Raw genomic sequence first — 16,819 nt, forward strand, 5'->3', positions numbered from 1 at the left:
TGTGTGTGTGTGTGTGTGTGTGTGTTTGTACTGATGTCAGCCCACTATTTACCACCCACAATATGCTGCTTAGCCACACCTGAATTAGCTTGTGTGTGTGTCTGTGTGTGTGTGTGTTTGTGTGTGTGTGTGTGCGTGCGCATACACACACATATGCCAGTGTGTGCTCTGAGTTTGTGTGTTTAGAAGAAAAAAAATCAGCAAACAATAAACAAATGACAGGCTAGTTGCCTTGGAAACGGGGAGTGCATGCTAGTTGATTCAGGAGAATAAGAAAGATGCAGAGAGAGGGATGAAGGGAGAAACACGGCCTGCGGACAATGTCTTTTTTGTGTGGGGGAAGAAAGAAAGTAAGAGAGCAAAAGATCAGCTGATTAAACAATGTTTGCAAACTATTAAAGGAATAGGTCAACCAATTTTTGCATCAACCATCTCTAAAAAGTCACGATAAAACGGAAGTAGCTGCAGATATTTCTATGTATATCTCGGTGTAACAGATGATCAAAAAAGAAAAATTGTGGGGTTGGTACTTGATTCTATCCACTGGTTGTTTATTGGATTTTGAGATGTGGTCATAACACTCCAGAAAATAAGGCAGATAAACGTGAGCTTGCAGGGGTGGGTTTAAGAGTACTAAATGATCGAAGAAGTCCAGCATACGTAACCAGAGAGAGGTCTGTTATATCTTCAGAAGGTCCAGTTATGACATTTTGATTGAACATTAGAAGGTCAATTTAAAAAGAAAAATGTAAACACATACTGTACATGGGAGTATATGGATATACATGGATGTTCACAATAATATCTAGAACATATCAAATAGATAGATTTTCATTTCATGCCGACTTTAAAGGGGTCATATGATGTTGCTAAAAAAGAACATTATTTTGTGTATTTGGTGTAATGAAATGTGTTTATGCGGTTTAAGGTTCAAAAAACATTAATTGCTGCATACTGTACATTATTGTTTCTCCTCTATGCCCCGCCTTTCTGAAACGTGTCGATTTTTACAAAGCTCATCGGTCTGAAAATTGAGGTGTGCTCTGATTGGCCAGCTATCCAGTGCGTTGTGATTGGCCGAATACCTCAAGTGTGTGACGGAAATGTTACTACCCTTACCATACTTTGATGCCATTTCCTGGCCGGAGCGACGAGACAAAAACATTTAAACCCATTATAAACGAGGCATTTGTTGCATCCAAGCGGCGGCAGCAACAATAAAGTTACGCCACCTTTCTTTGCATGAACATTTGGGCGGCATTATGCAAATCTTCACACACAGTAACATAGACATGTGGGGGCGTGTTTAAACGAGGCGTTTCAGGAGGGCGTGGACGAGTCTTAATTTTTATAAAGAATATCTCTTTGGGTTTGAGACTTTAGTCTTTGCAACTTTAGGGATCTTATCTATTCACGAACAGCTTGCAACACTCCAAAGAGAAAGAAAAACTTGGAATCGCATCATATGACCTCTTTAATAAAAATGAAGATGAAAAAGAAACAATGAAAGCATAAGAAAGAAGGGGAGCTGAGAACAACGAAGGTGAAGGAGGCTGTTGGGTCTCTTGCAGGCTGGCATGAACCGCTTCCTCTCTCATCATTCATCCTGAACTTGTTTGTATGTGTGTGTGTGTGTGTGTGTGTGGTCTGGTTTTGCTTAGATTGTGAGAACCAAATGTCTCCACAAGGATCGTTAAACCTGAAATTACCTACATTGTGGGAACCACAACAAAACAGCTTAATAAACGTATTAAATAACAAAATTGTATTGAAAATGTCTGTTTGGTTTAGGGTTAGAAGAAAATCATTAACTCAGTATGAAAGCAATAGAAGTCGATAGAAAGTCCCAATCCTAACTGAGAGATGTGTGTGTTTTATGTGTGTAGGTATTGGTCTGTGTGACTTTGTAGTGGTAGGAGGGAATTTAAACTTCGGAAATGAGCAGAGAAGAGTGTGCAACGGGGGCTGTAGAGACAAAAATGAAATTGACTGTGAGCTATTAATAGAGCCTTTATCAGTAGAAATGAGGAGAGAGAAAAGAGGAGAAGGTGGGAGGCCTACAGCACAAAGAGAAACAAATTTATTATTCTAATCTGATAAAGAATCTCTCTACAGAGAAATAATTCCTTTTTCCTCAATTTCTGATTCCATCTCTCATACTCTGATCTTCTTATCTCCCATAGCTCCAATTATAAAGATGCCTCTTCCGCGACGGTTGGGAAGGTTCGGGATCTGGCGTCATTTCGGCGTCATTTCCGAATGGGATTTATGACGATGCCAGCATCCCAGGACCTTTCGCCTCACTCTTGTGCGGCCGCCATGGCCCCGCGCTCTCAATCCTGCCATGCTGTGGGCACCGGTGAGGGAGAGGAGATGGAGAACGGATATTATCCAGACTCAGACCCCCAAAACCAGTCAAATCCCTCCCGTTGTCCCCCAGCCAAGCCTAAACGCCACCCCAATACTCGTCTCAGCTCCACACCCCAGCAGGAGCATCCTTCCCGGGGGGTTCACGCACCACCTGACACTCCGCCACCTCCACCTCCCAATCACCCACCCAAACACCCAGAGAAGCGGAATGGTAAGTGAGCGGAAGTCTTCGTGACATGCACAGTTCTAGTCTCATCAAAATCAGTTGTATGTTAAAATTAGGGATGTGAATCCATTTTAAAAAACTATTCTTGACCTGGGATAACTCTTGCGCAGAGACAGTTCTCACAACCTGCTGTATCTCTAATGCTTCGTGTATAGATAAGGAGCCATCTGACTCACATGTAACATGACTAATCACAGTTTACTTGTTTCTAAGTTCATTTGTGGGTACATCTAAAAAATATATGGTACCACTACCACTAATAGAACATGAAACACAACAAAAGTTTGGCAAAGTTTCAACAGTGTGGTGTTTACGTGATACTAAATGTGTCAAACTAAATGATTTGTTGCCATGAATCTTGAACTCAAACTCCAATCTCTTGTTTTTAAGCATAAGTGCTTATGATTCATGACTATGACTCATGACTATTAAAGCATCCATTGTTTTTTGACAGTATATTTGTTAGTATTTCATATGTTTTTAACTGAATTATCATGTAATTGATTTAAATCAAAGAATTATTCTGTGTGTAGTGTAATTTTGGCCTTTATTCTGAAGGATGATTACAATACTTAATGAATGTTATTTTGCAGGTTTGGTAATTACATTATTCATAATATGAAATTTATGAAACCAGCTTCTTTTGTGCTCAAGTATTATTTTGATACATTTTGAAAAAAGAAAAGGTGTAAAAAAAAGTCACATGTAATGGCATTTGTGTTGTTTACCCTAGTAGCAAAGAGCAACTGAGACCTCACTTTTTTTTTAGACAAAGTGAGAAATCTCAGTTATTTGTGATTTAATAATTTATTTGGACTGAACAATTAATTCAACATGGTTAAATACATATATGGTGCAAACATTAACATCTAAGTATCTTAAATATACAGTATTTATATCTTATATACAGTATACAAAAAACTGTTGGATAATGCAGTGTGTAGGTGAAAAATTGTTCACATTGATTTACACAGAAATTTTCATATTTTTCCCAGAATACATTTAAATGTATTTGTCGTAATGTCTAAAATTTACAGAAATAACAACCAGATTAGTGTTATGTGTGATGAGTCATTTGAAAGCTGTTTGCTTAAAATGTATTTCAGACAACAACAAATAATGTAGGGTGGGTCTTGATTTGATCCATTGATTCATTTTTGAAGAGGTTATAAAAAGTAAGAAACAGTATGTCAACCTAAATCTTTACATTTTAGTTTAATTAAAATCATAGGACTGGGAGCATGTATTAAAGGGTTAATACACCCAAAAATGAAAATTAGTCCATGCTTTACTCACCCTCAAGGTATCCTAGGTGTAAATGACTTTCTTCTTTCAGTTGAATCCAATCGGATTTATATTAAACATATAAATGGGGGGGGTGAATAATGGCCATCACGATGGAGAGAGAGCAAAACAAAACGCTGGTCACGAATTAGAAGCACAAAATGAGGATTTGTAAAAAAAAAAAAAAAAAAACTGAGGATTTCAATATAAGCCAAGAGGAGACTGATTTTCCTTTGGTAAAGTAAGGAAACTTTGCTTCCTTTGCTCCTGTAAACAAACATTGGTTTTCGTGAGACTCACACGTGCATGCGCTGTGCCTACGTCCTAAGTCATCCGCCAGAAAGGCAGTCTCTCATGAACGCGCGTATGACAGTTAGCGGAAGTTACACAAAACTCTTTATATCGTTTTAAAAATGTTTTTTTTTTTTTACAAAACGCATCGATTCGCTACAGGAGGCGATGAACTGTTGAATAAAAACACCCACCCATGCCATTATAAATCTTGGAAGAGCCAGGACAATTTTTTATATAACTCTGATTGGATTTGTCTGAAAGACGAAAGTCATATACACCTAGGATGCCTTGAGGGTGAGTAAAACATGGACTAATTTTCATTTTTGGGTGAACTAACTCTTTAATAAATTAAAACTTCCTCTCTATGTCTTTGTGTTACTCTTTTTTCACCTCTTGTCTGCTTTTATTTTTTAAACAGCAATGAAGAAGTCTGATTCAGGTGAAATGGCAGGACGGAAGGTACCTCCCTTGAAGCCCAAACGGAGTCCAAGCACACAGCTCTCCTTTGACCCCCCACCATCTCGGGTCCTGCCACCAACCACACCTCTTCCCTTCCAGAGCTCTGAACCCTCTCCACGGGGTGAGGGGGGAGATGACGAGCCAGTTTACATTGAAATGGTTGGCCAGGTCTTTACCCGAGAGACTCACAGCGCCCCTACTCCTCACCCACTCACGCCCTCTGCCACCACGCCTGATTCTGACTCAGACCAAGGAGAGGCCATATACGAAGAGATGAAGTACCCCCTACCGGACGACGCAGCTCGAGAATCCCATCGCCGCTTGCCACTCAAACACGAACGTATCAAGTCCTCTAAAGCATACCACTCCATCATCTCATCCTCCTCATCCTCTACCTCCTCTTCGCTCCCACGCCCCTCATCCTCCTCTCCAGCCTGTTCCTCATCCAAGTCTAAAGCAGCTGTCTCCATCTCTCACTCCTCTCCTCTGCCTTCATCCTGCTCTTCTGCATCCTCCACTCCTGTACCTCAAGCCCTCTCCTCCTCACCACACCCTCCTCGTGCTCCCACACCCTTCCTGTTGCCAGGCTCCAAGTCTGAACATGAGCCCAGCTCCAGTAAGATCCCGGCACCCTTCCCCAACTTGCTCCAGCACAAGCCTCCGCTCCTGGCATTTCCCCAGCCGGCTGCTGCCTCCAGTGGGGTGGGGGCTCAACACAAGGCCAACTCGGCCAAAATCAGTGTGCAGTCGACCTCCAGTCTGCCAGCATCTACTAGCACCTCCTCCAGCATGAGCTCCACCAGCAATTCCAAAGAGTCCTCTGGAGTTGAGAAGGAACGAGAGAAGGAGAGGAGGGAAGGACAGCTGGGGCCGGCACCAGGACTCAGAGCCCGCAGTCATTCCACTCCTCTTCCTCCATCGTCAAAGTCCTCCTCTCCATATTCCCACCACCATCATCACCATCACCCTCACCACAGGCCTTCCCACTATCACCATTACCGCAAGCCTGAGAAAGAGACATCGTCATCAAGCAAGGGCTCAGGACAGTCCTTCACCCAGACGCAAACACAGCCCAAAGAAGGCAAGTCTGTCAGCTTCCTGCTCAAGTCTGAGAAATCTGAGAGGGAAAGGGACCGAGAGAGGGATCGGGATCGTGACCGAGAGAGAGACCTGAGCACGCCATCATCCAATCATTCTGATACCCCTGCCTCAAGCACGTACACTCGCACTTCTCAAACCGGCACAAGCACCACGCCAACCCAGAGTCAACCATCATCGTCCACAGCAGCTACGCCACCTTCCACCTCTTCTTCATCCGCTCAGCGCCCTCCGTCTCGCTCTCGCATGCACCGGTCGCACACCCCGCACTCTCATGGCCTTCCTGCTTACAAACCTCCCCCCTCCGACAGCCCCCTGCTCTGGACCTACCCCTCAGTTGGCTTCCGCCGCCCACCCGCCTACGATAGCCTGCGCGGGGGCTCACAGTTACCTGCAGCCCATGCATTGCAGGCCAAGGCAGGGTTCATTCCCTGGGAGAGCGCAGCTGCCTTTGGGCTCACAGAAGAACGGGCTTACTGGCCCATGCACCGAAAATTATCATTCAGTCATGGGAGCCGAAACACTGAGAGTGAGTAATGGTTGTAGGGATTATTATGGAGTGAATTCTCTTTCTGTGGTTCTATCGTAGATGTTTAATTGTGTTTTTCTCTCTAATGCTTTATAGAGGATGACGGAGGTGCGTGGAATGGCAGTGCAGATGCTCTATTGAGGAGAGAAAGGGATGACCTAGCAGCCATACGGGGTGGTGGACACTCTGGAATACCTGTGCGGTCAACAGGGAGACACAGCGAGAGCTTGGCTGGGGCGGATGGACCACCAGGGTTGAGAGGACTGATACGAGCGGGACTGCCCTTACCCTGCCAAACCTTCCCAGCGTGCCGCAATGGAGGTGAGATCCAATTTAAATAACGTTAGCACAGGCTTTTTGCCATGACCTCAGTAGTTAAAACTCTGGATATAGATCAAGTGTGTTTCGGTTTGGGATAAAACATTTGATTTGAACAGTTTATGAGCTGTAAGTTGATGCTGCTGGGATCAGTGTGCATTTGTTTGGAAAGCATCATATTTTATAACAAAATTATCAGATATCTATCATGTCCTTGAAAATATGGAGAAAAAACTGACTTTAAACCTACTAAAACCATGATGAAAAAAACCACAAAAACCATGTAACACAATTAAGCAACACACAATATTAGCTAGAAATAGTTAAAGGTGCAATAGGTGATTGTCTTCAGAATTTTTTTTGTTACGCTGGTTGAAAGTCTCTTCACATCCCGAGACCAATTAAGTTAAGTGGTCTAAATGTATTTGTCTGTATTTATATATTATGTGGAAGGCATAGGATCAAGAAATGTTCGTCCAATCAAAACGCTCGGTCCAAGCATTTTAACTGGCTTTCCTACCTGCCTGTCAACGTATGTATTAGCATACCTCTGCGCACCTTGTTCGCGCAGAGAGGATACATCATCAGCGCGTTCACGCACGCTGTGCAGATAGAGTGAGGATGGCAGGCATACATCAACAACCCGATCTTCCTTCCTGGTACTGTAGTACTTTCAAAGATTTCTCACCGGTGAATGACACATGATGTAGCCCAGCAGTTAATCCAGTCCTCCCGCCAGCTTGTTAGAAGTGAGCTACATGCATGAACTGTGTTCCGATCGATATGATCCCTACACAGTGTTCATTGCTCCCTACTCCCTGAGCAGGGGAAAACCGTTGAAGTTTACTTCACTTCGGAACATGGGCTGGAATTGGGAACCGCTGATGTAGACTATTGTAGTAATGTTGTCTTTGGTCTGTGAGCGTAAATGCGTTCAGGGGGCGTGGCTTTGGATGGCGATTGCAGAAAGGGTGGGACATTCGCTTTCAGTGCTATCAGGCTAAAGTTAGCATTTTCCAAGATCTCCTACTGCACCTTTAACATAAGTTATCGTAGCTAGGTACTGCTAGCTGCAGTACCTGTCATAATTAGGAACCACACATTTTTGGACATTTTAGAACCATATAATTGTATGTCATGATACATTCAGGAGTGAATTCTCTCAACATTTGAGCCACTTTAACTGCTGTATTGCAGCGCACATCATGCGTTTTATTCACATACCACCCGCAGTCCAACTATATGGAACTATAATGCACTATATGCATTATGTTGTGCAATGCACATTTAAATAAAGTCAATGTCATTTTTTACAATGCAAACACATCTGCTTTCAATGCAAATGAGACTCATTATAGAATGCAACGCATTCACAGACGTCAGCGCTATTTGCCTGGTGCAATTAATGTTGTGCTATTAGTGGAAAGTAGGGTGGAAAGCAGGCTGAATTTCATTAATATCTGTAGAAACAGTTTGTGTGCTGCTTCTATTCATCATGGCAGCAATAATCCATCAAATGATGATCAAATGAAGGTGAAAAGTGTTATAAATCCAGATGGAACTTTTAGCTGAGCCCCCTTTCTGCATTTTAAAGACTGATTTAGGTAGTTGGATTGCAGTAGTGGCACGATGCCGTGCAGTCCTGCATACAGGTCAAACATCGTAGTGTACTGCATACAATCCTCCACAACCTAAGAAACTGCACCATGCAAACCTCACCAGCGCAATTTTTTTTGTCTGTGTTTGCTCTATTACCCTATTTGCATAATTCCTTTAAATTAACAATGCTATCAGCAGGCACAATTCTTTTTTTGTGATGTCCTCCTCAGTTCTGATTGCTGTCATATACGTTTTAACAGTATTACTTCTGCTTTCTGTTGTGCAAGGTAGCAAAAGGAACTTGTTTTTGGCTACGCAACATGCTATTTCAATCATTATTTTAGATTTGACTAAAAATTCGATGTCCTGAGATTTATTTTTCAAAACAATAACTTGGCTGTGTGTCTGTAATCCTTCATAGAGTTGGGTCGCCTTGGCAGGTCTTCCTCCACATCAGGAGTGAGACAAGTGGGTGGTGACGTTCAAAGGCAGAGCAGCCTGCAGGCCAGAGAAGCACTCAACCAGGTAACACATGCCAGCACCACTAAAGCCGTCACTAAATTCACATAAACACACACTCAGTGAGTTATTATACACCTGCAATGTTATTGTTTCCTCAGCCCTGTTTAAACACACATTCATCCAGGTAAAACCGTGATCACATTAAGATTTGAGCTTATGAAATTACTTTGAACCTGCAGCCCTTTTTCTGTGGAACACCAAAGAAGGTATTTTGAAGAATGTTTTAACCTGTTTTTGTTCAAACAATGATTTTCGTGGTAGAGACATTTTTCAAAATCTCTTTTTTTGTGAACAAAGAAAGTCATACAGGTTTGGAACGACACGAGGATGAATAAATAAACTTCAGAATTTTTGGGTGAACCATCCCTTTAACTATTGTATAAAATGTATTTGTATAAGTAGAAATTAACATTAGCCAATGTTGGCATTAAATGGAAGTAATAATCAGATTTCATTCCCTATTTTCATCAAGTGGTTTATCCAAACTATAAAAAATTTAGGACAGGCTTCATTTTGTCCATCAGGAATTGGATTGTTGTCATTTGCTAATTGCTGTGAGTGTGAGACTCATGTGTGTGACAGGTTGCTAGAGGGGATAAGTTATTGTTCCACACGTCATCAGAGAATAGGTGTCGTTATGAGGGGAGGAGATGTTAATTGTTATGATTCAAGATTAAGAGGGCACAGGTTTTCCTGTTACCTAATGCATGGATTTAACACATAAAATCTCCATTTAACACATTTTATGCTGCAACAGTGTAACATACAGGACGTTTTACCATATTTAACTTCATTTCACAGAATTCTACAGCGGATTCTCCCCCAAAAAAGTGGGGAACAAGTGTGCATTTTCAGACTGGGCCTGTTTATAGTATTGTGCATGCTTTTGCAATGACCTTTAATTCACCTCGTACACCACCCTGACAATGAGAAAACCTCAGACAAGAGTGCAATTTAAATATTGTGCTTTTCAGTTCAAAGTATACAGGAATAAAAAAAATAATAAAACAATTATAAATAACATAAATGACAAAAGCACATAAAATTAAAAAAAAAATGCTAATTAAATTGAAAACTGAAATATAAAAATAAAAACTAACAAAAAGTATTAATAAATACTGTAATAGTATATAAATAGTAAAATAGTATTGATCGCCTTCAGTGCATCTCTCTCTTTTTGCAGCCAGATGGTGTAGTTACTTGGGCTCAATTCTTGGACCACTTCTCTTCTCTGTCTACATGGCATCACTATGTTCTGTCATTCAGAAATATGGCTTTTCATATCACTGCTATGCTCATGACACATTAGGATGCAATGAGAGGTAGAGCTACCTCTCATTCCATCCTGATGATCCGACGATAGCTGCTTGCATCTCAGCTTGTCTAACAGACATTTCTTGCTGGATGAAGGACTATCACCTTCAACTCAACCTTGCCAAGACAGAACTGCTTGTGATTTTCAATTTCACCATCCAGTTAGGCACATCAACCATAACTCCTTCAAAAACAGGCAAAAACCTTGGAGTTATGATTGACGATCAGCTGACTTTCTCAGACCACATTGCTAAAACTGTCCGGTCCTGCAGATTTTCTTTATTCAACATCAAGAAGATCAGGCCCTTTCTTTTGGAACATGCTTCACAACTCCTTGTTCAAGCTCTTGTTCTGTCCAGGCTGGACTATTGCAATGTTCTCTTGGCAGGTCTTCCAGCCAGTTCTAATCAACCCTTTGCAATTAATCCAGAACACGGCAGCAAGATTAATTTTTAACGAGCCGAAAAGAATGCACGTCACACCTGTTTATCAATTTGCACTGGCTACCAATAGCTGCTCGCATAAAATTCAAGGCATTAATGTTTGCTTACAAAACCACCACTGGCTCTTCACCCCTTTACCTAAATTCATTACTTCAGACTTATGTGCCCTCTAGAAGCTTGCGTTCTGCAAGTGAACGGCACTTTATTGTGCCATCCCAAAGAGGCACAAGATCACTTTCTCTAACTTTTAAATTAAATGTTCCCTCCTGGTGGAATGACCTGCCCAACTCAATCCGAGCAACTGAGTCCTAGCCATCTTCAAGAATCGGCTAAAAACACATCTCTTCCTGTCACAGTTCGCTGTTTAGGAAGCACGCAGGAGGCACGAATAAACGAAAACAGTCTTTAATCCATGGAACACAGGGTACATCCACACTGGAAATGGCAGAAAACACACAAACATAAGTAGAACCGACAAACACCGAACGCAAAGGCAAGGACTTAAATACTGGGGATAATTAACAAACACAGGTGCCAGGAATCAACGGATGTCCGGGAGGGGGCCGGCATACAGAGTTCAGGGAGGAGACGATGGAGGGAGGAGCCAAGGAGGAAACAGGAGGGATCCGGAGCAGGAGGAGCCAATACAGAGTTCAGGGAGGAGACGATGGAGGGGGGAGCCAAGGAGGAAACAGGAGGGATCCGGAGCAGGAGGAGCCAAGCAGGATCCAGGCCACAGCCATGATAGCGACCCACGGTGGAGCCGACGGAGGGAGGAGCCATGGAGGAGGAATGGCCGCCGACTCCAGGAGGCAGACCAACGGCGGCGGAGCAGGTGGCGGAGGAGCCCGAGGCGGAGACGGAGAGCCAACGAGCCTGGGGGATGCCGAGGATCCGGGGGGCCAGGGTGGAGCCGAGGGCCCTGGCGACTGAGGCGGAGGATGGCGACACTGGAGGATGGCAGACCCATGGAGCTTGCACAGTAATGGCCTGGGGGATGCCGAGGATCCGGGGGGCCAGGGTGGAGCCGAGGGCCCTGGCGACTGAGGCGGAGGATGACGACACTGGAGGATGGCAGACCCATGGAGCTTGCACAGTAATGATAGTTGGGCCAACGTTTTTGGTCGGTTCTTCTGTCACAGTTCGCTGTTTAGGAAGCACGCAGGAGGCACGAATAAAACGAAAACAATCTTTAATCCATGGGAACACAGGGTACATCCACACTGGAAATGGCAGGAAACCCACAAACATAACGAGTAGAACCGACAAACACAGAACGCAAAGGCAAGGACTTAAATACTGGGGATAATTAACAAACACAGGTGCCAGGAATCATAATTAAACTAAACGAGGACAGGAAAAAGACAATATAAGGAAAACCAGGAACAAAGACAGGGGCAAAACACAACAAAACAGGTCCGTGATCCTGATACTTCCATCTTTATTTTACCCTCTAACTCTAGCACTCTATTCTAATTCTATTCTTTATTAAAAAAAACGTGCCCCTTTTAGACTTGCACTCTATTTATTAACTGCTTGTTTTCTTTAAAAAAAAGCTAACACTTGCATCTCTTTTCATTTTCATTTCATTGCCGTAACTGTTATTTATTATACAATTATAATTCTGACTTTCTGGCTTCTGATTAACAAAAGCAAAAAAGGCCTCTAACACTAGCTTGCTCTATTCTTTTTCTATTCTATCCGTTTTCTTTTTATTTATTATATGATTTAAAAAAAAAACATGCTAGGTGTACTGCGTTAAGCTAACTGAGACTTGATATAGCACTTGAATATCATTGCTCTTTTGTTGATTTTGATTGCTTCCATTGTCCTCATTTTGGATAAAAGCGTCTGCTAAATGTCTAAATGGAAATGTACTTCATCTACCAGCAGAGGCTAACTGGACCATGCTAACTAGCCAAACCTTTTTGCCTTTATGCCAAACGATCACATGACTATGGATTTCATCTGCTCTCAACTATGCAAAGTAATTTTTACAATTTCTCTCTCTGTCTCTGTGTGTAGTTTCACGCTCTCTCACAGGTTCAGGCACAGACTCAGGCTCCCTGCAGTCCGTCTCTGAGCCGGCAGTACCAGCACCAGCAGCAGGTCCAGCTCCAGTTCCAGCAGCTGGCTCAGCTCGCCGCGCAGGCCCAGGCTTCCCTCAGCGCGGGCACAGCCTGCACCTCCACAGCCCCGGCCCAGCGGGACGGCAAGCTCCTGGAGGTGATCGAGAGAAAGCGCTGCCTGTGTAAGGAGATTAAAGCTCATCGCCGGCCAGACAGGAGCTTATGTAAGCAGGACAGTATGCCTATTTTACCCAGCTGGAGGAAAACGCCAGAGCCCCGCAAGACTGGAACACCACCCTGCCAGAGGCCACAGGCTGTGGTGTGGGACTCGGCCATCTGACACAGGCAGAGAGAGTATACAGAGGGTAGGGAGTAAGAAAGACATGACTGAGAGAGAGACATATGGAGAACAAATCTTTTCTTGTTTTTTTCTCTTTTGCGTGTGAAAAGACAATATGGAAATTTTAGGGGAAATGAGAGAAGTGGCCTTTGAGTGAAGAGATTCAAATAAGACTGAAAAGACAAAGCGGGAGCATTTTTTTGCTAAGAGAATAGCATGATTTAGAATAAATCTCTCTGTAGAAGCAGGAGAAAATGTGTTCCACATGGTGTTTATGTGCCATAAAGTTGCAGCAGACGAAACACACACATGCACACACACTGGAGAGACACCTGTGTCTGAACTCTCTCTGACCTGCTGCAAATACAACCTGTGCTGCTGAGTTTACAACCTTTTTCAAACACACTGGAAACCTTTGGAGCACTGTAACATTCGTACTCTGAATATAAACCATTAGTGAGGAGAATAGACATGCTTTTTCCTCCAAGGAATGAAGAAATTATCAAAACTTGATATGTAAAGAATGAAGAGACGCTGAAAGATCATAGTGGAGCTTTTCTTCATATCATAAGCTGTCTGTGACTTTGGGCTTTTGTGTTTTTACTGACCAGATTTACTCAGTTATGCTGCTGTTTCCTGGGCACCCACTAGACTGATGTTTTTTTACATTCCAGAAGAGTGTCAAAATGTGTGTGTGTGAGAGTGTGTGTGTGTGTGTGTGGTGTCATGGTGAACATTGTAAGATGTATCTTTGCATTGGAGATGTGTGAGGTTGGAAGCTGAACAGTGATGAGAGGAAATCCAGACAAATAGACAACAAAATGGTGAGGAGTACAGGGGAACGAGTCAATAAAACACAAAATTTGACATGTATACACAAAAAAAGTCTTACACGTTCAGACACAGGAAACGGTGATGAAGGGCTGTGTGGTACTGTCGTAGTTTGTAGAAGAGATTCTTTTAATTACTGCCTATTGATTGAGTGCCAATTTGGTGAGTGTGGTGACACGTGTGTCTGCGTATTTGGGGAGTAGAAGAAAAGCTGTTCAGCAGAAGTTACGAGACTTTCGTAGCAATATTTGTTAAAACAGGAGACTGATCATTAGCCCAGTCCAATACAAAATCATGATGGTGAAAAAAGACAGATTTCATCAACTGTGTAACATTCACTTGATGAAAATAGTACGATCACAGGATGAGCTTCATTACAAAATAGGAAATAGACTGAGGACCAATGCGCACGGGCTGCTTTAACACGAGGTGCCATTGTGTTCACCTAAAAACTGTCGGACCACCATATTTACTCATCTGTTTACATTTAATCTGTATCTGAGCATATCCGGAGCTAACGCCTAACTGTATTTTTCAGTCTTTTTGGCAGCATAGTCTCATGTGTCAATCAATTGGGGTTGCAATGTCGATTAATAAGATATAATAACGTATATAAAAGCTCTTATCATACTACAGTCAGATTGAGCAGTCCAGTTACCTTAAAGAAAAATCAGTTTTGGAGCAAACTTCACCTCTTCACACTGTCCAATGCTCATGCGCACATGCATATACAGAAACGCACACACTCGCAGCGCCCTGCTGGGAAAAATGAACACGCAGCGGCGCTCCTCAGACCGATGCTGGAACTTTTTCCACACAAAAGAAAGCGAACCACATGACATCGAGATTAAACGAGAAGAAAAAAACACTTGTTAAAATCTGTAAAATAAACATGTACAACTGTATTGATAATGTAGCAATTATTTCCACTTTCATACTTGTAATCAATAAATATATTGTAGCATATAATGTATAAAAGTACAAGGTGTTTAATTGTTTTATAAAGAAATTTAGTAAGTTTTATCTGTGGCTACCTGTCTACACTGTACTGAATGGCCCGCTGAAAGGCGAGCCCTCTCTACTAAAGGCACAGTCTCAGACACACACACACCAACCAACCAATGTCTTTTTCCGGCTAGTGTCATGCAAGTCCCTTTAAGCAACTTAAGGCTGATCACATTCATACCCTCACCAACACACTCCACCCGGCTCACTGGAATATCAGTTGGATATTTTTGAAGTACTTCTGCTGCTATATTGAATTTCTACTTCTAATTGCTTACATATCCCTCACTGCTGTTGGTTTATTTCTCTTCTTCATTCTTTTGAGTGCTCTTTGAGATTTTTTTACAATTTTTTTTTTAGATAATGCGATGGAGTTTTAAGGAGTGGAATCTTTTGTAACTGTTGGCAATTGAATGTTTCTCAGTTGTTGTTGTGGTTGTATTTAAAAGTTGTTGTTGTTGTTTTTTCGAATAGTTAGCACCACCAACCTGTACAGTTCTCACCCTGGCAACACTACTGTAAATGTGATGGCAACATTGCAGCGATGTTGCCAAGGGTTTGACATGTCACCACAACACCAGGGTTTCACTGCACCACCCGGTGGCCATTTGAAATACAGTCTTTATCAAACAGTACGGAGGACCACAGTAGAGGAGGGCTGGTGCAATGCATGCTGGGAGTTCTTGATGGATTCCCTTAATCATTCAGTTCAAGGTTGGGCTGTGTCCCAGTCTATATAAATTGTGCCCAGTTTGTACTTCAGATATACTAAATAATCATCTAGTGGCAATTTATTAAGATGAAAAGGGTAACTTACTGTAAGTATTATTGGGTAAACTAGTTTACAGAAACTGTCGGCTTTGCGTGTCTACATAAACGGTGGCCATATTATGAGTGCCATAATATATTGGTATGGTAAGATACGGTGTACCTTGGAAATCACTGTAGTGCTATATTTGCATTGATATCGTCATGAAATAATATAATAATTCACAAGTAATCCATGTGACATCAGTCCATCAATGTGTTGCAATGTGAAAACCTGTTTGTAAAAAATACATAAAGATCTTTTTTAACTACAAAGAGGTCCTCTATCCATAATATTGCTTTCTCCAGTAAAAAAAAAAAAAAGTCGTAAGAGGACAACAGGGGATGAACTTATGGACTTGTCTTTCAGCCAGAAGTGACGGTTTAAAGTTAAAATCCCTTACGGATGGATTTGTTTCTTACAAATTATGCAGCTTTTCTCATTACAAGACATCGTTGTCAGCTCTTTGGACTCTCATTCTGACGGCACCCATTTACTGCAGAGGATCCATTGGTGAGCAAGTGATGTAATCCTAAATTCCCAAATCTGTTCCAATTAAAACATAAACTCATCTACATCTTGAATGGCCTGAGGTTGAGTAAGTACATCTTCAGCAAATGTTCATTTTTGGGTGTACTTTTCCTTTCACGCTGACCTTCCAGACTTCTTGTTTCAGTATCCAGTTTCACTGTGGGCAGTTGTTTCTTACACATGTGTCAGCATCATGAATACAGGGAGCTGTAACAACAGTCTGTTGCTGAATTGTGTTGACTGATTTGCCCTTCACTGATGTCCTGTATCATAGATGAAGCTCTTGTACAAGTTCTCTCTTTCTACAGGTCTTCTATATTGTTGGCTCTAACCTGTCATTGATCTTGAACATCATTACAGACGTTATTTGACTGTTGTTATGAGACAGATTTATCAAGTAGTGCCAGTCATTGAAACATCTACGTATTGAGTGCTGAGGGGAAGTTTAAGAGGTAGACTGGTTCTTTAACAGCTGGAGTTATGCTTAAGGGAGGATCAGGAGGATATGTCCAGAGCATCAGAAATATTAATTATATGGTTATTTAGATTAAAAGAAAAAAGAAAAAGATTGCTTGGCACTTGCCAGTAGTATCATTTGCCTTAATTAGCTTAATTTTGCACTGTAAAATCTGTAACATTTTTGTAAAATCTGTGAAATTAAAACCAAAATTAAACATTTTCTTAATGTTTTTAAAATTAAATTAATGTTTAATTTTGTATTATTTAGCTGTATACTGAGCATAATTAAGTCTAGTTATTTAATGCAAATGCCTTGACTG

The 16,819-nt window shown here is 41.9% G+C and overlaps 1 protein-coding gene across 1 annotated transcript; it reads left to right on the forward strand.

The window, feature by feature from the left end:
* Nucleotides 1-637: 637 nt before the first annotated feature.
* LOC107599218 (neuronal tyrosine-phosphorylated phosphoinositide-3-kinase adapter 1-like) lies at nucleotides 638-12,987 on the forward strand. The gene is made up of 6 exons (XM_016290752.1): nucleotides 638-660; nucleotides 2,184-2,581; nucleotides 4,593-6,260; nucleotides 6,357-6,581; nucleotides 8,599-8,702; nucleotides 12,482-12,987. Exons 1-6 carry the CDS (start codon nucleotides 638-640, stop codon nucleotides 12,863-12,865), a joined length of 2,802 nt encoding a protein of 933 aa, XP_016146238.1. The 3' UTR covers nucleotides 12,866-12,987.
* The last annotated feature ends 3,832 nt before the right edge of the window (nucleotides 12,988-16,819 follow it).

This window comes from Sinocyclocheilus grahami, unplaced genomic scaffold (genome assembly GCF_001515645.1).
Source record: "Sinocyclocheilus grahami isolate Dianchi unplaced genomic scaffold, SAMN03320097.WGS_v1.1 scaffold262.1, whole genome shotgun sequence".
NCBI lineage: Eukaryota > Metazoa > Chordata > Actinopteri > Cypriniformes > Cyprinidae > Sinocyclocheilus > Sinocyclocheilus grahami.